Below are 20,875 nucleotides of genomic sequence, written 5' to 3' on the forward strand. Positions count from 1 at the left end.
CTGGCCACGCCCATTTTCCGAGCAGGTTGCCGGGAGAGTTGATTGCAAGAGAGAAGAGAATTGACTCTTAACACACCTCACACCCCAGGATTCTGTTATAGGAAAATGTTAAGATCCATCTGATAACCGGGCGTTTTCTGTCGTTTTCAGACATCCGAAAATCGAAAAAAATCCTTTTGTGTGTACCCCGCAGTCAAATGTATCGATTGTTGTAAGTGGCTTTGCAATAAGGCTGCTGCTAAAATGGATAACATGCAAATGTAACATCAATCATGAAATGTAACAGGCATCAGAAATTGCAAAGGTTTTTCTTTATTTGCAGTGTATTCCACAGTAATTAAAATCTCCATTGATCTCTTAGGAATGTCTTGTTATTGCCAATAAGACAATGGTGGCCTTTGGAACTGCACTTTGAACACACACACACTGTGCAGGCATTGGTTTATACCAGAGGAAACATCTGCGTGGTTCACACAGCCATAGGCCTGCACACAATTTGTGTTATTTCTCTGACACACACACACACACACACACACACACACACACATCACTTTCTTGAAGAGTTACTATTGCTTCCCATGTTAAGTTTCACATTAAAGCACAATAAGATGTATTGCTTCCTCTTTGAACAGTAACACCATGCGTGTGCGTGTTCATTCACCATTCACACGTTTGATGTAGAACACAAGAGTCGCATCGCATCGAGTGTTGCAGACAGACAGGTGATGTCACCCGCGGCTCCCAATCAGGTAGGACAGAGAACATTCAACACATCACGTGTCTCTCTGCAACATGACAAACATTGAATACTTAAACCAGTATCATTTCATATAACAGGGACTAACCGAAAGCTTCCAGAACACAACACTATAACTGGAATGAAGGAAAATAAATGTTTTTTTATGAAAAGCCTAACAAACTTGTGTCTACTAAATTTGCCATCTAATTTCAGCCAACGGTTCATTAAACACATTTGGTTGTGTTGATTGAGTCCTGAGAAACATTACAAAACCAACTTTTTCATTTGGCACAAATCTCCCTGTAATAAATCAACACTACTAGGAATTGCACAAGACCTGCATTGGCTTGTTCTCTCCTGCTTATCCTGAAGGCAAAGGATTGTATGACGGTCGAGAAAATACATTATTGCAAACATATAAAAGCTTGAATATTAAGTAGTCCACATCTAGACACTAGCATGAATACAAAATCTATATGTGCAAAAGTCTTTCTTAAAACATTTGGAAGTTTTTTTTTTCTCTCTAAAGGAATTGGTCAAATAATGTCATACAAAGTCCATAAGAGGTAGCAGAATGAACGTGTAAACAATAGATGAAGTTTGCCATTAAGGTGTGACATCGCTGTTATGCGTCTGAAGGGTTTGTTTTGGGTTGTGTTTAACAGTCTAGGTGTATTTCATATTCTAATCTTTATAAAATACTCCGTAAACATTATGAAAAATAATATTCCAATGCGATATACAAAATGTTACATTCTTATCCTGTGCTGCACATGTTTGTGTATGTCCTGAAAGTCTCATCAAAGTGGACACGTTCGATGCCTGTCAGATGTAATAGTAACGCCTCTGAGATGCTCCTTGATGATTGGTCACCTGAATACACTCACACACACACACACAGCTCCGCCCATATCACTCCTCCTGTAGCAGCACCACCTCCACGTTGTCATGGACACCCTGCAGGAGAAGCTCTCCCTCGAAGGCCACGATCTTCTTCTTCTTGGCGGCTCTCAGCGTGCCAACCAGCGCCTCGAAGATGTTGGCACAGCGGTCGTCGTTGAACAGGACGCCGAACTTCACACTCGTCTTCCCGTCCACATCTGTAATAATAATAATAATAATAATAATAATAATATCTTGGATTTATATAGTGCCTTTCAAGGAACCCAAGGACGCTTTACAAATGTACAGACAGACAGACAGACAAAACAGAAAACACAGACAATGCTAAAAAAACTAAACTGGGGGCCAAAGGCCTTGGTGAACAGATGGGTTTTGAGGGCTGATTTGAAGGTGTCCAGGGTAGGGGCATTGCGGATCACTGTGGGGAGAGAGTTCCAGAGGGTGAGGGCTGCCACACTGAAGGCTCTGTCCCCGAAGGTCCGTAGGTTGGTGCGGTGCAGGGGGTGGAGAGCAGGCCCATGTCTGAGGACCGTGGGTTCCGGGATGGGGTATGTTGGCAGAGAAGGTCAGTTAGGTACTGGGGAGGGGGGTGGGCATGGAGGGATTTGGAGAAGGATCTGTCACGCGTGTCGGGACGTTAGAACGGGAAACCTGAGATCATACTGTTTCAGGACCGCTGTTACTGCTTGAGCGACTTCTGCCTCCACCAGCCGCTACTCTTACAGTCCAGAATGTCCTGATGTACCGACCAGCAGACCAGCACACATAAAAAGGGATCACATGTGGATCAGCTGAGTCCAGTCGCTCAGAAATAGACTGCAGCAGCTGAGGTGCATACAAGGACACGTCTGTTTAAACAAACATGGCCGCTGCCCCAGTACCAGCCCAACAGAACCAGTACCAGCCCAGGTCCAACAGAACTACGGACCATGAGGCAGTGGGTCTAACGTACAAGGTTCTGGTCTGGAACAGGCTGAGGCTGAGGTCCTGACACAACCCCAATAGGCCCTGTCGGTTGAATACTTCCAAAATGCATCCTTCGTCACTTCCTGGAGGAAAATCACTGATCTAAGTGTGATCGGCTGGGTCAAAGCAAGCGTTTCACTGCATTGCTTCCACCAAAATAACTGATGTCAGATCACTGTTTTTTCTTTACAAGGAAGAGGAGGGGTGGATGCATTAGAGGAGTATTCAAACAAGGCTCCTATAGTCGCTACTCCCTGGACACTTGTGTAGATCTGAGAACAGGATGGACGGGTGTAAAGCAAGATGGTGGACTTCCTGTTGGAGTGTGTGTACTCCTAGTAGGACGCTTTACTATTTTATTTTTACCTTGATTTTCATTTGTTCATATCTGATAGGTGTTGAAGGTGTGTTCATATCTGAGATGGCTTAAAAGTATATATTGTATGTTACATGCATACTGTGTAATGTCCTCGAAGTCCAACTGAACTAATAAAAACTTCAAATGAGGAAAAAAAGGATTTAGGCTTACTCTTGGTGCCAAGCCGCTTCATCTCCTCCACCAGCAAGGAGATCTCGTGTTGGACATTCATCCTGACTAGACGTGAAACACACACATTATTATTGGTTATTATCAATGACTTATTGACTAAAGGCAATGTTGCCTACTCATCACTGTGCTTTAAGTCACCACGGGTTATAGACATTATAATAGCAGGCCTTTATGTCTAAACCAACGGCAAGGGAGAGGGGGAGAGAGGCAGGGGAGAGGGAGAGAGAGGCAGGGGAGAGTGAGAGAGGCAGGGGAGAGTGAGAGAGAGGCAGGGGAGAGTGAGAGAGAGGCAGGGGAGAGGGAGAGAGAGGCAGGGGAGAGAGGCAGGGGAGAGGGAGAGAGAGGCAGGGGAGAGGGGGAGAGAGGCAGGGGAGAGTGAGAGAGAGGCAGGGGAGAGGGGGAGAGAGGCAGGGGAGAGGGAGAGAGAGGCAGGGGAGAGGGAGAGAGAGGCAGGGGAGAGTGAGAGAGAGGCAGGGGAGAGGGAGAGAGAGGCAGGGGAGAGTGAGAGAGAGGCAGGGGAGAGGGAGAGAGAGGCAGGGGAGAGAGGCAGGGGAGAGGGAGAGAGAGGCAGGGGAGAGGGAGAGAGAGGCAGGGGAGAGTGAGAGAGAGGCAGAGGAGAGGGGGAGAGAGGCAGGGGAGAGGGAGAGAGAGGCAGGGGAGAGGGAGAGAGAGGCAGGGGAGAGGGAGAGAGGCAGGGGAGAGGGAGAGAGGCAGGGGAGAGGGGGAGAGAGGCAGGGGAGAGGGAGAGAGAGGCAGGGGAGAGGGAGAGAGAGGCAGGGGAGAGGGGCAGAGAGGCAGGGGAGAGGGGGAGAGAGGCAGGGGAGAGAGAGGCAGGGGAGAGGGGGAGAGAGGCAGGGGAGAGGGGGAGAGAGGCAGGGGAGAGAGAGGCAGGGGAGAGGGAGAGAGAGGCAGGGGAGAGGGGGAGAGAGGCAGGGGAGAGGGGGAGAGAGGCAGGGGAGAAGGAGAGAGAGGCAGGGGAGAGGGGGAGATAGGCAGGGGAGAGGGGGAGAGAGGCAGGGGAGAGGGAGAGAGAGGCAGGGGAGAGTGAGAGAGAGGCAGGGGAGAGTGAGAGAGAGGCAGGGGAGAGGGAGAGAGGCAGGGGAGAGTGAGAGAGAGGCAGGGGAGAGTGAGAGAGAGGCAGGGGAGAGGGAGAGAGAGGCAGGGGAGAGTGAGAGAGAGGCAGGGGAGAGGGGGAGAGAGGCAGGGGAGAGGGGGAGAGAGGCAGGGGAGAGGGGGAGAGAGGCAGGGGAGAGGGGGAGAGAGGCAGGGGAGAGGGAGAGGGAGAGGAAGAAAGAGAGAGGGAGAGAGAAAGGGAGAGAGAGAGAGAGGGGGGGGAACCACGGGTGTTCTGTTCTCTATGGACGACAGTGCGTATTTGTGGAGAATAGCGTAGAAAAAGACCCAGCTCACTGAAAGAACAAACTGTTCTATTCTCCGTGGAGGACAGTTGTTCACATTGTATTTGCTACTTGTCCATAAGCTTCTAACCTCCGTCCTGTTCTGTCCGTTCACCGGGACATCGCTAAACGATCGCGTGATCAGCAGATAAATTAGTGGCAGATTGTTACCAGAGAGAGACTGATCTGATATCTGAGATTGTTCTTTACATAATTCATGTCATACCATCACCAATGCGGAAGTAGCTGGAGGCTGTGGCACCTCCGCCCAACAAGGGAATGTACAATCAGAACATAGACGGTATGAATGATATATGATCACCTGAGCTGCAGTAGATATTCTAGTCCTGTTCAGATCATTCATTCTGCTTCTATAATAAAGGCTTATTAAAGGGCCGGTCTACAGTCGCCGGCGGACAATGGAATAGAACCAAAAACCATGCGGAGGATTGACGTTGAAATGTTGTCGTAAAGCGACAAACTACATACAGACGACTTGTCCATTTGCACCAGATACAATGAATGTGTTAGTGTATTTATTTACCTGAGTAAGAGAGAGATTCCGAGGTGTGATGAGACCGACCGGAGCAGGAAGAGCAGAGCAGAGACTCAGGCGCAGCGCAGCTGTTACCATGAAAGGTAGTGTTGGTGACGTCACGACGCCTCCCCCTCCTTGGCCAGTTTGAATGAATGGTGCATCAGAACATTATGAACCAAAACGGCTTTTTTTCAATGCAAAGTGCAACAAAATCATAATCGTGAAGTTCGCTTTATGTTTTTTTTTGGTTTTTATAGCAGGCAGATAATCAGTGAGTCAGACACACAGAAAGACAAGCAGGCAGACAGACAGACAGACAAGCAGACAGGCAGACACAGACAGACATTGGGGTGTCAGTAGTAACATTGGGGTGTCAGTAGTGTCAGTAGTAACATTGGGGTGTCAGTAGTGTCAGTAGTAACATCGGGGTGTCAGTAGTGTCAGTAGTGTCAGTAGTGTCAGTAGTGTCAGTAGTAACATTGGGGTGTCAGTAGTAACATTGGGGTGTCAGTAGTAACATTGGGGTGTCAGTAGTGTCAGTAGTAACATTGGAGTGTCAGTAGTGTCAGTAGTAACATTGGAGTGTCAGTAGTAACATTGGGGTGTCAGTAGTAACATTGGGGTGTCAGTAGTGTCAGTAGTAACATTGGGGTGTCAGTAGTGTCAGTAGTAACATTGGGGTGTCAGTAGTAACATTGGAGTGTCAGTAGTGTCAGTACTAGTGTCAGTAGTGTCAGTAGTGTCAGTAGTGTCAGTACTCGTGTCAGTAGTAACATTGGGGTGTCAGTAGTAACATTGGGGTGTCAGTAGTAACATTGTAGTGTCAGTAGTAACATTGGGGTGTCAGTAGTGTCAGTAGTAACATTGGGGTGTCAGTAGTGTCAGTAGTAACATTGGAGTGTCAGTAGTAACATTGGAGTGTCAGTAGTAACATTGGAGTGTCTGTAGTGTCAGTAGTAACATTGTAGTGTCTGTAGTGTCAGTAGCAACATTGGAGTGTCAGTGGTAATAGTTTTGACAACTTTTACTTGACAGTAACAGTGATCTTGTAAAGTCAGTGTCAGTCTTATTTGATCAGAGCCAAACAATGTTTCGGTATCGCAGTCATCCTCAAATCAGACCAATTATCAATCAATCAATCAATCAATCAATCAATCAAACAATCAATCAAACTTTATTTAGAGCACAAGTCATGCATTGAATGCAATGCCAAGTGCTGAACATAAAAACATTAGTAAATAAACTACAATACAATAAAGAGGTAGGAGATACGAAATAGATAATAAATTTTAAAAAAAACACAATAAAACCAGGAATAAAACAAGAAATGGGAGATAATTAGTTTTTGGTCATAGAACTTTTGACAGTGAGATGACAACTTGTTCTGTTGACATGTCTCATCCGGGTCCCAGAGCCAGCGTGACGTCACGGGTCCTAGGAATGGCGGCTCTGGCTGATGGAGGAAGAAGAGGAGGAGGAAGGAGCCAGAAGAGCCTGAGACTGTCCTTCTGAGACCAGCCGAGGGACCTGGCAGAGCCGCGGACACGGAGCAGAACCGGGACCGGCAGCGTTCACCGGGTGATTTACCGTCAGACACAGACGTCGGGACCCTAAACCCTCCAGCTGACTGGGAGGCTAGCTCTCTACCTGGCCAGCTAGCCGCTTGTAGCATGCTACATGCTACAAGCTAGCTTACCCTGTCTGCAGGCCAGTGAGACAACTCTGTCTGTGTCGGGAAACCAAGTCGTTAGGTGAAACCGTTCCCAGCTGATGTAGCCGACCACTCGGTCCATCACACCGTGTGACTTTTGGATATTTCCGTTCAACATCAAACTGTGGAGGAAAGGGAGGCGCTAGTTAAACGCCTGCCAGCCAGCCGCTAAGCTAAGCTAACCACAGAGCTAAGCTAAGCTAACCCAGTTACGTCTCTCTTCTTCTCTCGCCCTTTTCTTTGCGGGGGGAGGAGGGGGGGGGGCCGGGGGGGGTCCAGGTCAACTGAGGTTAATCTGCCACTTAAGACCCCTGGTCTCTGGCGAACATGGAAGGTCTGACGCTGACGGACGTGGAGCAGAAGTACTACTCGGACCTGTTCGCGTATTGCGACACGGACAACACCAAGAAGGTGGCCTCCAACGGCCGGGTCCTGGACCTGTTCCGGGCCGCCCAGCTGCCCAGCGAGGTGGTCCTGCAGGTGGGTACCACCCTACCCTACCGACCCAGCTCAGTTACTACCCTAGGCTATATAACCACACACACATCTGTCAGTGTGTATGGGACAGTGATGGCTGGACAGTGGAGACGAGCTGGTCATGTCATGTGTTTAGCTTCATGATGACACACCTTCCTTCCCCTCCACCTTCAAGCCATCCTGGTCCAGCATCAGTAGGCTCGTGTCTCCTGGGGTAGCGTTACACGTAACATGGTGAAACATGATTAGAGGGGCTACACGTGTTTGGAACAACAGGCTTCTGGTCTGGTGGCGTCTGTTCTGTTCTATGGCTGCCGTGCCCAGGTCTGTCCTACACAGCCCCCCCCCCAGGTCTGTGTCCTGTACAGCCCCCCCCCCCCCCCCAAGTCTGTCCTGTAGAGCTCCCCCAGGTCTGTCCTGTTCAGCCCCTCCCCTCCCAGGTCTCTGTGTCCTGTACAGCCCCCCCCCCCCAAGTCTGTCCTGTACAGCCCCCCCCCCCCAAATCTGTCCTGTACAGCCCCCCCCCCCCCAAATCTGTCCTGTACAGCCCCCCCCCCCCCCCCAAGTCTGTCCTGTACAGCCCCCCCCCCAAGTCTGTCCTGTTCAGCCCCTCCCCTCCCAGGTCTGTGTCCTGTACGGCCCTGTCAGCAGATGTTGACACAACGTAACCACATGTAAGCTTCATAACTTGGCATGCTGGATCTGCTGCAATGTATCCACATAGACACACAACGCTATTCCCAGCTTCACTGTCGGTCAGAGGAGTGAAGCCTTACCTACCTGTATGCATTTGTGACAGCTACCACACTTCAGTGTTCAAATCATGCTGTATATTTTTCTGTGGGGGGCTGAATTCCTGTGTTATTGTCTTGTCAGTAGGTGATTCGGTTAATGGTGTGTTAGTTTAGTGTCAGTTAGTTATTGACCGACCCATTGAGGATCTCCATTCTGCGGGCGTTTTGGCCTGGTTGTATGAACGGTGACACGGAGGGGCGTGTCTGTGGCCGGATGACTCATACTTCCATGAGAGTCGATTCAGCACTTTACTGTCTTCCTCCATTGCCTGATGCCTGTTTACGCTTTCTCTGCCCTGACCTTCTACTTCAAGTGTGGGCTTGTTTACTCTGCTACAGGCGTTTAAAAGCACAGCGTTTGGGTGCTGAGCTGTAAGAGATTATGGGCCTTTGGGCCACACCAAAGGGGGTGGGAAGTTACCAAAATAAAAGCCCTAACTTCAAAATAAAGGACGATTCCAAGTTTCAAAGTTGTAATGTCATTTACTAGGCAGGGGGGGCTGGTGGAGGTAGAAAATCTGAGGATTTCAGGATCATTGTAATGAGAAGTGGTACAAAAACACGTGTCTGATACCATTCCTTATTCCATTCCATGCATTGCAATGAGCCCTGTGCCCTCCGATTTCTACCTCCACCAGCCTCCCCTGGTACTGGGATACAGGGGATGGTACGACAGGACAATAACATTCCTCCACTGAAGTGCAGGGCTCTCAAGTCTACAGGCCTGCTGGCTGCTGGTCTGGCCGTGGAGCTAGCTAGCTAACCTACAGACTGCTGCTTCTACAATGTACTAGAACACTTCTAAAATGTAGCCTACTACAAGCTTCTGGAATGTACTACACGCTTCTAGAATGTGTGATTGACTGGGACTGTGTTGACTCATTGGGACTGTGTTGACTCATTGGGTCTGTGTTGACTGACTTGTTCTGTGTTGTCTGGTTCTGTGCTGACTGGTTCTGTGCTGACTGGTTCTGAGGCTGACTGGTTCTGTGGCTGACTGGTTCTGTGGCTGACTGGTTCTGTGGCTGACTGGTTCTGTGGCTGACTGGTTCTGTGTTGACTGGTTCTGAAGCTGACTGGTTCTGTGCTGACTGGTTCTGTGTTGACTGGTTCTGTGTTGACTGGTTCTGTGCTGACCACGCCTGTTTTGTCTGGTTCTGTTTTGTCTGGTTCTGTGTTGACTGGGTCTGTTTTGTCTGGTTCTGTGCTGTGTGTCTCCTCAGATCACGGAGCTGTGCGGCGCCACCAGACTGGGTCATTTTGGGCGGAGCCAGTTCTACATCGCCCTGAAGCTGATCGCCGTGGCGCAGTCTGGCCTGCCCCTCCGCGTGGAGAGCCTCAACTCTGGTACCACGCTTCTAGAATGTACTGCACGCTCCTAGAATGTACTGCACGCTTCTAGAATGTACTACACGCTTCTAGAATGTACTGCACGCTTCTAGAATGTACTGCACGCTTCTAGAATGTACTGCACGCTTCTAGAATGTACTGCACGCTTCTAGAATATACTACACGCTTCTAGAATGTAGGGCTGCAACAAACGATTATTTTGATAATCGATTAATCTGACGATTATCTTATCGATTAATCGATAAATCGGATACACAAAAAGCGGGGGGGAAAGATTTTTAAAAAAAGTTTTTTTTTATTTTTTTATTTATTTTGCAAATTGTATTTTATGTTTTCTAAATCAGCCAGGCCTATACATATACATGTGCAAAATGAATAAGTATTAATAAAAAATAAAAAATAATATAAATAAAAACATCAAATAGGTTTAACAACAGGCCATGGACTATGGCGGTAGATTGTTTCAATAAAGTAGTTGAACTCTAGCTCAATACATGCATTGTTTTAGGTAATAACTTTGCTTAATGTAAAGGTCAGTAACCCAAAGTGCAATATAGGCTACAGACAAGACACTAATGTTTTTATATAACAGATATGCTCCAAAACAATGCAATGTGTCCTCTCACTCCATACAATAGGCTAGGCGACAGTCAGTGCCTCACTCTGCATTTGCATGGAGAGCAGGAGACCATGGAAGGGCTGAGCCCAGCAGGACTTATATAATAAAACAATAGGAAGTTAGCTGTAACCCTCCTCTATAGAAACATAGTTAGTGTAACCCTCCTCTATAGAAACATAGTTAGTGCTCTGGTTCTCAGCACAGCTACGCAGACTACAGCTGGACGAGCAGCGTAGTGACAGTCAGCTAGCGGCAGCAGCGAGCTAACCCTGCTAGCTAACTCACTAGCATGTCCTGACAGCAGACAGTCATAGGACAGTCATAGGTTCTACCCTTTCCGGCCATAGGTAGCGCTATGATTCGCGATGCCTACACCGGCCGCAAGACAGCGTGGCGTGCGTCAACAGGAAGTAGGTTTGTTATGGAAACAAAACCCGGAAAAAAAAAAAAAAAAAAAAACGACGAATCGATAATGGCATTCGTCGCCAACGAATTTCGTTATCGATTATTATCGATTTAATCGATTCGTTGTTGCAGCCCTAGAATGTACTGCACGCTCCTAGAATGTACTACACGCTTCTAGAATGTACTACACGCTTCTAGAATGTACTACACGCTTCTAGAATGTACTACACGCTTCTAGAATGTACTGCACGCTCCTAGAATGTACTGCACGCTTCTAGAATGTACTACACGCTTCTAGAATGTACTACACGCTTCTAGAATGTACTGCACGCTTCTAGAATGTACTGCACGCTTCTAGAATGTACTGCACGCTTCTAGAATGTACTGCACGCTTCTAGAATGTACTGCACGCTTCTAGAATGTACTACACGCTTCTAGAATGTACTGCACGCTTCTAGAATGTACCGCACGCTTCTAGAATGTACTGCACGCTTCTAGAATGTACCACACGCTTCTAGAATGTACCGCACGCTTCTAGAATGTGCTTCACCCTTCTAGAATGTACTACACGCTTCTAGAATGTACGACAATGCCTCTAGAATGTACTAAACACTTCTAGAACGGACAGTAGGGATGGACGGTTTTTCGGTTAAACCGAAAACCGGGGTTTTTAAAAATAGAAACGGTTTTTTATCAAAACCGTCTGAAACCGTTTTTTTTTTTTTTTTTTTTTTTTTTTTTTTAGAAGAATAAAATAGAATAAGAATAAAACTGGAACATGTCACATGTTTGTCGTGTGTGAAAATAACAATGATACAGTCTGAATCTGCCGCGCAATGAGTGAGAGGTTTGGTCAGTTGTGAAGAATAACTGAGGATTAATATCTAATTGGGATTATATTTAAGGGTAACGAATCACTCTATGGGAAAGATAGTTGCCTTCAGTTATTGGTAGATAGGAAAGGTTTTTTACAATTACTCGCTTACATTTAATAAGATCATTTTCGCTGCTCTCTGTAAAGCGCATTGGGTCACTTTTGTGAGAAATGCGCTATAGAAATAAAATGTGATTTGATTTGATATCAATCAATCAATCAAACTTTATTTATGTTCTATAGCACAAATCATGCATTGAATGTAACTCCAAGTGCAGTATTTACTAAACCACAATATAATAAAACAAGAGCTATACGGATCAAGAGTGTTTGTGCACAGCGCCACTGTGTGTGAAGGCGCTACTGAAAGTGATGACAGAACGCATGTCTCAGAAGATACGCGGTCACTTAGTGACGCAAAGGTAGTTCTGTATTTATCTCTATCTGTATTAGTACATTTATTTTGAAAGCTCTATTTTGACAGCTCTACCATGGGCACTTTTATTTTGATGGGGCATTCTTTGTTGATTGACTTACGACAGTTCAGGACGAGTCAGTCTCGCGGCATGTGGTTTTTATGAAAAGCTTTAAGTATGTTCACTGCATAATTCTAAGTCTAATATTTCAGTGATTATTGAGCAGTATTCAAATATTTAAATACATTGAGCAGCAGCTGAAACTTTGTCTAAGAACCAAGATATTGAGAAAGCAGTTCATTCAATGAAGACGCTGTTCCAAGAGATGATCTTCCGTGCAGGCGTGCACCCTGGATCAGCGGAGCTGGTGTGTTAAGTGTTCATGTGTTTTCATGTATGGTGTAGCTTACAAAAGTCTGCCTTTCCACTTATATTTGTGAAACTAAGTAGCCTAAATGTGTTGCGACTGTGCTTACGGTGTTTTAATGGTGTTCGACATGAGTGTATTGTAGCAGTAGGGCTCAATTATGTGAAATTGGCGCTCTTTTTTAAAATTTTAAAATTTATTTTTTTATTAATTTTTTTTTAAATGTATTTTTCGGTTAACCGGAAAACCGCGGTTTTACTCTCTGACGGTTTTTCGGTTTCAATAATTGGAAACCGTCCATCCCTAACGGACAGTGCTCTAGAATGTGGAGTTGAGGATCTAGAACCTTCTGGAACAATGTCCAGATTGTGAGCTGACTGTTAAGTGTTAATTAACTCTGTGTGTGTGTGTGTGTGTGTGTGCCCCCCCCCCCCACAGTGAAGGACCTGCCGCTGCCCAGGTTCGTGGTGGGGAAGAACGAGGCGGAGTCGCGCCACACGGCCCCCTACTCCGACTCTGACCCCCAGGGCCCCTACGCCGGGGTCATCCCCCGCCCCGCCGGCCGCACACAGCCCAAGAAGGGCTCCACCCACGAGGTCATCCAGCCCACCGGGCCCTCCCTAGAACCTCAGGTCAGAACCACCCTAGAACCACACATAGAACCACACCTAGAACCACCATAGAACCTCAGGTCAGAACCTCCCTAGAACCTCAGGTCAGAACCACACCTAGAACCACACATAGAACCACCATAGAACCTCAGGTCAGAACCTCCCTAGAACCACACATAGAACCACACCTAGAACCTCCCTAGAACCTCAGGTCAGAACCATATCTAGAACCACCCTAGAACCTCAGGTCAGTACCACACTTAGAACCACCCTAGAACCTCAGGTCAGAACCCCTAGAACTACCATAGAACCTTAGGTCAGAACCACACCTAAAACCACCCTGGAACCACACCTAGAATCTCCCTCGAACCTCACCTAGAACTTCCCTAGAACCACCCTCGAACCTCAGGTCAGAACCACACCTAGAACCTCCCTAGACCCACACCTAGAACCACACCTAGAACTTTCCCTAGAACCCTGACCGTTGTCTCATTACGACTGTTGTCTCCCTTCTGTCTCCGGTGTTTCCATGGCAGCAGCCTGACTCCACGTCTCCGGTGGTCTCCCCCCACCAGTCCCCCCCCTCCTCCCCGCCCGCCTGGAGGCAGCAGCACCAGCGCCAGGCCAGCGGGGGGCAGCAGGACAGGCAGCAGCAGGCGGGCGGCGCCGGGGGCTGGACCCCCTTCAGAGAACCACAGCCAGGTACCACCGCTAGGCTAGCAAGAAGGCTGCATCTGATTGGCTAGCAGGAAGGCTGCGTCTGATTGGCTAGCAGGAAGGCTGCGTCTGATTGGCTAGCAGGAAGGCTGCGTCCGATTGGCTAGCAGGAAGGCTGCGTCTGATTGGCTAGCAGGAAGGCTGCGTCTGATTGGCTAGCAGGAAGGCTGTGTCTGATTGGCTAGCAGGAAGGCTGCGTCTGATTGGCTAGCAGGAAGGCTACGGCTGATCTGATTGGCTAGCAGGAAGTCTACGTCTGATCTGATTGGCTAGCAGGAAGGCTACGTCTGATCTGATTGGCTAGCAGGAAGGCTGTGTCTGATTGGCTAGCAGGAAGGCTACGTCTGATCTGATTGGCTAGCAGGAAGGCTATGTCTGATTGGCTGGAGCTGTCAGTAAGGTTAAGTGTGATTGGCTAGCAGGAAGTCTACGTCTGATCTGATTGGCTAGCAGGAAGGCTGTGTCTGATTGGCTAGCAGGAAGGCTATGTCTGATTGGCTGGCGCTGTCAGTAAGGTTAAGTGTGATTGGCTGGCGCTGTCAGTAAGGTTAAGTGTGATTGGCTGGTGCTGTCAGTAATAGGGATGTCCCGATCCGATACTGATATCGGATATCGCCGCGATATTGGTCCTGAATGCTGGATCGCAGATCGGACCAGAAAAAAAAAAGGCTCCGATCCGGGTGCCCGATCTGGCGTGTCACTCAAGTGACGACAACAGTAGTAGCCAGTGGTCACGTGCATGACCAGGGCTCGATAGTGCGACTGTTTTGGTTTTCATTTGCGAGTGAATATATTTCTGTGCTACTTGGAAATACATTCAATCGCACCAGTGCGACTAAGAGACAGCTGAACTACTGTCATGCGCAGTCAAACTTATGTGTATAAGCGATGAGGGAATGAAAACAGTGAACAGAAACGCGTGTCGCAGAAATGCTTCACGCGAGTCCTATATGCGCTTAAAATGCGCATAAGCTCTCATAGTTCGTAGCGCTGTGTGCTTCCGGTTTCATTACAAAGAGGTTAACCCCATATGTGCCTGACGTCTAACAACATTCAAATGACTTTAACTTCGTCATCTTTTTTCGGATTTCAATGTATGACACATCATTTGAAAGCTTATGATCCGTAGTTCCAATCCACAACACGTCGCATTTGTTGCTTTAATAAAGGCTGGCAGTCTTTAATTTAACTGTTGTTGGTGTGGACTGGGGAGGTATTTGTTATTATTCAGGGGTCAAAAAATGTATACAAATATCGGATCGGTATCGGTATCGCAGATACCCGAAGCCCAGGTATCGGTATCGGTATCGGTAGTGAAAAAGTGGGATCGGGACATCCCTAGTCAGTAAGGCTACGTTTGATTGGCTGTCGCTGTCAGTAAGGCTACGTCTGATTGGCTGGTGCTGTCAGTAAGGCTACGTTTGATTGGCTGTCGCTGTCAAACCTCAGAGCGACTATAAAAGAGTGTTTGGATGAGTCAGTCTAGATAGACTCCCAGGCTCAGTGATGGAAGTGTTATCTTCCACCAGGGAGACAACAGCAACAAGGTCAAAGGTCAAAGGCGGTGTGTTAACTCCTTCAGTGCCGAGGGTGAATAAAGTCCCCAGATCGTCAACATTCTAGAGTGACAAGGATGTCTTTATTCACCAAAAATAGTGTCTCACCTCTCCTCTCCTCTTCTCCCCCCTCCTCTCCTCTCCTCTCCGCTCCTCCCTCCTCTTCTCCTCCCCCCTCCCCTACTTTCTTCTCCTCCCCCCTCCTCCCACCCTCTCCTCTCATCTCCTCCGCCTCTCCTCTCCTCCTTTTTCCCCTTCTCCCTCCTCCGCCTTCCCCCTCTTCTCCCCTCCTCTTCTCCTCCCCTCCTCCAGGTCCGGTGGTGTCAGGTGACGGGATGTGGTCCGCCCACTCTCCTCCTCCGGTTCAGGAAAGCTGGGTCAGTTACACACACACACCAGGGGACTCTGGCGGAGGTAGAAAACAGGACGGGCTCATTGTGATGCATGGAACTGAATAAGGAATGCTGGTTGATACCACACGTGTTTGATACCATTCCTTATTCCGTTCCATGTGTTACAATGAGCCCCCGTCCTCTGATGTTCAACCTCCACCAGCCTCCCCTGGGGAACAGTTACTACTACTCAAATGAGTCTGTAGGCGCTGTGTGTTTTAATGGTAGTCCCCTCAGAGAACTGCTACAGCAGGCCCAGGTCTCCCCCCTCTGTCTCTGATTGGCTCCCCCTCCCCTCTCTGTCTCTGATTGGCTCCCCCTCCCCTCTCTGTCTCTGATTGGCTCCCATCCCCTCTCTCAGGAGAGCGCCACGGTGCGGCCGACGGGGTCGTCGATGGCGATGACCAATGAGATCCAGAGACAGTCGAGCGGCTACGAGGACCCCTGGAAGGTCACGGATGAGCAGCGCCAGTACTACATCAACCAGTTCAAGACCATCCAGCCAGACCTCAACGGACTCATCCCCGGTGAGGGGGCGGGGCTGGGGAGGCTGGGGGAGTCCAGTGACAGTGGTGATCAGTCCAGAGGTTATCAGTGACAGTGGTGATCAGTGACAGGTTATCAGTAGGGATGTTCCGATATTACATTTTTTACATTTACATTTTTGGCATTTAGCGGACGCCTTATTCCAAAGCGACTTACAATCAATACATTTGAATACTAAGCATGTGAATCAGCAATCCACCATTCGTTGCAGGAAGAGTAATCTAGCTCGGGCCCGGGGCCACTGATAGAAGGAAAAACCTTCTCCCTATCGCCTTCTACTAAACTTTTTTTTTTTTTTTTACACTGGAGAAACTGAGAAACAGTGCAAGGGGGGCAATAGAAGTTCTTAGGGACACAGTAGAGGGGAAAGCGGGTGTCTAGGAGACGTAGTGGTGAGGGTCAGAAGATGTCTCAGGAGGAGCAGTTAAGATGTAACCTGAAGAGATGGGTCTTCAGTGACAGGTTATCAGTGACATGTTATCAGTGACAGAGGTTATCAGTGACAGAGGTTATCAGTGACAGGGGTTATCAGTGACAGAGGTTATCAGTGACAGAGGTTATCAGTGACAGAGGTTATCAGTGACAGAGGTTATCAGTGACAGAGGTTATCAGTGACAGGGGTTATCAGTGACAGGGGTTATCAGTGACAGAGGTTATCAGTAACAGAGGTTATCAGTGACAGGGGTTATCAGTGACAGGGGTTATCAGTGACAGTGGTTATCAGTGACAGAGGTTATCAGTGACAGAGGTTATCAGTAACAGAGGTTATCAGTAACAGAGGTTATCAGTGACAGAGGTTATCAGTGACAGTGGTTATCAGTGACAGAGGTTATCAGTGACAGGGGTTATCAGTGACAGAGGTTATCAGTGACAGGGGTTATCAGTGACAGGGGTTATCAGTGACGGGGGTTATCAGTGACGGGGGTTATCAGTGACGGGGGTTATCAGTGACGGGGGTTATCAGTGACGGGGGTTATCAGTGACGGGGGTTATCAGTGACAGGGGTTATCAGTGACAGGGGTTATCAGTGACAGTGGTTATCAGTGACAGGGGTTATCAGTGACAGGGGTTATCAGTGACAGGGGTTATCAGTGACAGGGGTTATCAGTGACAGGGGTTATCAGTGACAGGGGTTATCAGTGACAGGGGTTATCAGTGACAGGGGTTATCAGTGACAGGGGTTATCAGTGACAGGGGTTATCAGTGACAGGGGTTATCAGTGACAGGGGTTATCAGTGACAGGGGTTATCAGTGACAGGGGTTATCAGTGACAGGGGTTATCAGTGACAGTGGTTATCAGTGACAGAGGTTATCAGTGACAGAGGTTATCAGTGACAGGGGTTATCAGTGACAGGGGTTATCAGTGACAGGGGTTATCAGTGACAGGTTATCAGTGACAGTGGTTATCAGTGACGGTCTCTTCTCTTCCTCTGTGTTTCAGGTTCTGCTGCGAAAGAGTTCTTCACGAAATCAAAGTTGCCGATTCTAGAACTGTCACACATCTGGTGAGTGTCGTCATCGTTACCCGTCACTCAATTCTGTGAGGTCATTCCTGTCATCCACCGTCCTCCTTCAGATGTTAATGGAGCTTTGTTTTGCTGTTTCCTCCTCCACCTCCTCCTTCTTCTTCTTCTACTTCTTCTCCTCCCCCTCCTCCTCTTCCTCCTTCTCTTCCTCCTCCTCCCCCCTCTCCTCTTTCTCCACCTTCTCCTTCTCCTCCACCTCCTCCTTCTTCTTCTCCTTCTTCTCCTCCCCCTCTTCCTCCTTCTCTTCCTCCTCCTCTTCCTCCCCCCTCTTCTCTTCCTCCACCTCCTCCTTCTCCGCCCCCTCTTCCTCCCCCTCTTCCTCCTTCTCTTCCTCCTCCTCTTCCTCCCCCCACTTCTCTTCTTCCTCCCCCTCCTCCTCCTCCCCCCCTCCTCCTCCTCCCCCCCTCCTCCACCCCCTCCTCTTCCTCCTCCTCCCCCCCCTGCTCTTCCTCCTCCTCCCCCTCCCCCTCCTCCTCCTCCTGCTGTCCAGGGAGCTGTCAGACTTTGATAAGGATGGAGCTTTGACTCTGGATGAGTTCTGCGCTGCATTCCACCTGGTGGTGGCCCGGAAGAACGGCTACGACCTCCCAGAGAAGCTTCCAGAGAGTCTGATGCCCAAGCTGATAGACTTGGATGACTCTGCAGGTACCACACCCCCCCAGACTATTCCCCCATACACCTCAGGCTCCTCCCCCCCAGACTCCCAGACTCCTCCCCCACACCCACAGGCTCCTCCCCCACACCCCAGGCTCCTCCCCCACACCTCAGGCTCCTCCCCCACCCTCCAGACTCCTCCCCCACCCCCCACAGACTCCTCCCCCATCCCCAGACTCCTCCCCCATCCCCAGACTCCTCCCCCACCCCCCCAGGCCCTTCCCCCACCCCCCAGGCCCTTCCCCCACCCCCCAGGCCCTTCCCCCACCCCCCAGGGCTCCTCCCACACCCCCAGGCTCCTCCCCCACACCCCCAGGCTCCTCCCCCACACCCCCAGGCTCCTCCCCCACACCCCCAGGCTCCTCCCCCACACCCCCAGGCTCCTCCCCCACACCCCCAGGCTCCTCCCCCATGTCCCAGGCTCCTCCCCCACCTCCCCAGACTCCTCCCCCACACCGCCAGTTCCTCCCCCAGGCTCCTCCCCCACACCCCCAGGCTCTCCTCCTCTCTCCTTTTCTCTCCTCTCTTCTCCTCTCTGCTTCTCTGTTCTTCTCTTCTCTCTCCTCTTCTCTCCTTTCTTCTCCTCTCTCCCCTCCTATTCTCCTCCCCCCCTCTCTCCTCTTCTCCTGATCCAAGTCCTTGACTGTGACCTGTGCTGTTGGTTGATGTAGAACATGTACAATTGACCAGAGTGGCTCGTATGTGATAGTTTGCTCGAAGCGTCCTCGTATGAAGGTTGTCATGACGACCATGTGTCCATGGTTACAGCACCTTGGTGGTGCAGTCATGGCCCTTCATAGGAGACTGTGTGTGTGTCAGGTGCTGTGTGACCTCTGACCCCTGCCCCCCCCACCTCCCTGCAGAGGTCCCAGACCAGGCTCCAGACGTGGGGTATTCTGGGTCTCCTGTGGAAGTGCCCCCCAACAAGTCCCCCTCCATGCCCTCTCTGAACCAGCCCTGGCCTGACATGAGCCAGAGCAACGAGGTAGGACCACCTACACCCCCCCCCCCCCACTCACACACACACACACTCTACCTCCACCTCAAAAACATTTCTTTTCTTCTCAAGAAAAAATAGGTAAATGGTCAAAATAAATGCCAGTCAGCCAGCCATCTAGCCAGCCAACCACTCCGCCAGCCATCTAGCCAGCCAGCCAGCCAGTCAGCCAGCCATCTAGCCAGCCACCCAGCCAGCCACCCAGCCAGCCAGTCAGCCAGCCATCTAGCCAGTTAGTCAGTCAGCCATCTAGCCAGCCAGTCAGTCAGCCAGTCAGCCAGTCAGCCAGCCAGCCAGCCAGCCAGCCAGTCAGCCAGTCCATCTCTTGAATTGGAATTTCAGTTCTATTCCTGAATTGAGCGATTTGAAACAGAACAGACCCACCTTCCCCCATGGAACCATCATCTGATGATGATGAAGGTGATGAAGGTGTGGGTCTGATGATGATGTGGTTCTGCTCCTCTCTGTGTGTGCAGCAGTGGGAGACCTTCAGCGAGCGCTCCTCCTCCTCTCAGACGCTGACCCAGTTTGACTCCAACATCGCCCCTGCTGACCCTGTAAGTCCAGCCTCCCCTCTACCTCCCCCAGCCTCCCCTCTACCTCCCCCAGCCTCCCCTCTACCTCCCCCAGCCTCCCCTCTACCGCCCCCAGCCTCCCCTCTACCTGCTGACCCTGTCTACCTCCCCCAGCCTCCCCTGATGTTCTACCTCCCCCAGCCTCCCCTGGTGTTCTACCTCCCCCAGCCTCCCCTGGTGTTCTACCTCCCCCAGCCTCCCCATGTGTTCTACCTCCCCCTGACCTTTAACCTCTGACCCCTACAGGACACAGCCATCGTCCACCCGGTGCCCATCAGGATGACCCCCAGTAAGATCCACATGCAGGAGATGGAGCTGAAGAGGACGGGCAGCGGTGAGTCAGACCTCCACAAGATGGCCACCGATGTCTCCAGCTTCCCTTTACTCAACAACTTTTTTCAAAAAATGCCGGTTGAGAGGGGACGCTGGCGTTGCTTGTTCGCCGCTTCTCCACCCGAAATCTAGATGTAATTGCAGTATACAGAGTAGATAGTCCTACAAAGACACTTAGATTTAGATTTAGTAATCCCAAAATTAATTAGACCCTATACTTTCTTTTATCTATTTTTTTGTTTCTTTTTATTTCACTACTCGATCTTTTCAGTTTGTAAAGCGTCTTTGAGATAGCCTATACCTACGCAATGCATTCGAGGTAAAATAAGACCAAAAAAAAACATGGAGGCCGAAACAGCTACACCTAGCGGCGGAAGATATGAGAGAGAAACAACATTTTCTTCTGCTGAGAACGTATGTATATTGGAGGAATATAATGTGGAGAAAAGTATACATTTACATTTTTAGCATTTAGCAGACGCCTTATTCCAAAGCGACTTACAATCAATACATTTGACTAAGCAAGTGAATCATCAATCCACCAGTCGTAGCAGGAAGAGTCATCCAGCTCAGGCCCGGGGCCATTGATGGAAGGAAAAACCTTCTTCTATCACCTTCTTCTAAACCTAGCCTTTTTTTTATTTTTATATATAGACACAGGAGAAACAGAGAAACAGTACAAGGGAGGCAATAGAAGTTTTCAGGGGACAGAGTAGAGGGGAAAAGCGGGTGTCTTCAGGAGACGCAGTGCTGGGGGGCAGTAGATGTCTCAGGAGGAGCAGTTAAGCTGTAACCTGAAGAAATGGAGGTCTTCAGTCTACGACGGAAGATGGGTAGTGACTCTGCAGTTCTGACAGCCGTG

The 20,875-nt window shown here is 49.4% G+C and overlaps 2 protein-coding genes across 2 annotated transcripts in view; one reads left to right on the forward strand and one right to left on the reverse strand.

Annotated features, from left to right (window-relative positions):
* Positions 1–371: 371 nt before the first annotated feature.
* Positions 372–5,129, reverse strand: abracl (ABRA C-terminal like). The gene is made up of 3 exons (XM_080526250.1): positions 5,100–5,129; positions 3,138–3,203; positions 372–1,839 (listed from the first exon to the last, which is right to left on the reverse strand). The coding sequence occupies exons 2-3, from the start codon at positions 3,196–3,198 to the stop codon at positions 1,652–1,654; spliced, it is 249 nt and encodes an 82-aa protein (XP_080382376.1). The 5' UTR covers positions 3,199–3,203; positions 5,100–5,129; the 3' UTR covers positions 372–1,651.
* Positions 5,130–7,131: 2,002 nt separating this feature from the next.
* Positions 7,132–20,875, forward strand: part of reps1 (RALBP1 associated Eps domain containing 1) — a gene marked incomplete at its 5' end in the record, with an annotated part of 31,537 nt that continues 17,793 nt past the window's right edge. The window contains 11 exons of the mRNA XM_080525508.1: positions 7,132–7,284; positions 9,299–9,422; positions 12,545–12,738; positions 13,254–13,419; positions 15,303–15,367; positions 15,744–15,909; positions 17,370–17,433; positions 17,945–18,099; positions 18,972–19,093; positions 19,582–19,662; positions 19,927–20,014. Of these exons, the coding sequence (XP_080381634.1) occupies positions 7,132–7,284; positions 9,299–9,422; positions 12,545–12,738; positions 13,254–13,419; positions 15,303–15,367; positions 15,744–15,909; positions 17,370–17,433; positions 17,945–18,099; positions 18,972–19,093; positions 19,582–19,662; positions 19,927–20,014 (1,378 nt within the window). The remainder of the gene's footprint in view (positions 7,285–9,298; positions 9,423–12,544; positions 12,739–13,253; positions 13,420–15,302; positions 15,368–15,743; positions 15,910–17,369; positions 17,434–17,944; positions 18,100–18,971; positions 19,094–19,581; positions 19,663–19,926; positions 20,015–20,875) is intronic.

Source organism: Nansenia antarctica (genome assembly GCF_963989245.1).
Source record: "Nansenia antarctica genome assembly, chromosome: 3".
Taxonomy (NCBI): domain Eukaryota; kingdom Metazoa; phylum Chordata; class Actinopteri; order Argentiniformes; family Microstomatidae; genus Nansenia; species Nansenia antarctica.

Bases quoted from the DNA above. Each gene is read 5' to 3' on its own strand.
- abracl (XM_080526250.1), bottom strand. From the start codon at position 3,198: ATGAATGTCCAACACGAGATCTCCTTGCTGGTGGAGGAGATGAAGCGG. The intron at 1,840-3,137 runs GTAAGCCTAAAT...TTATTATTACAG, and splicing joins GAAGCGGCTTGGCACCAAGA to ATGTGGACGGGAAGACGAGT.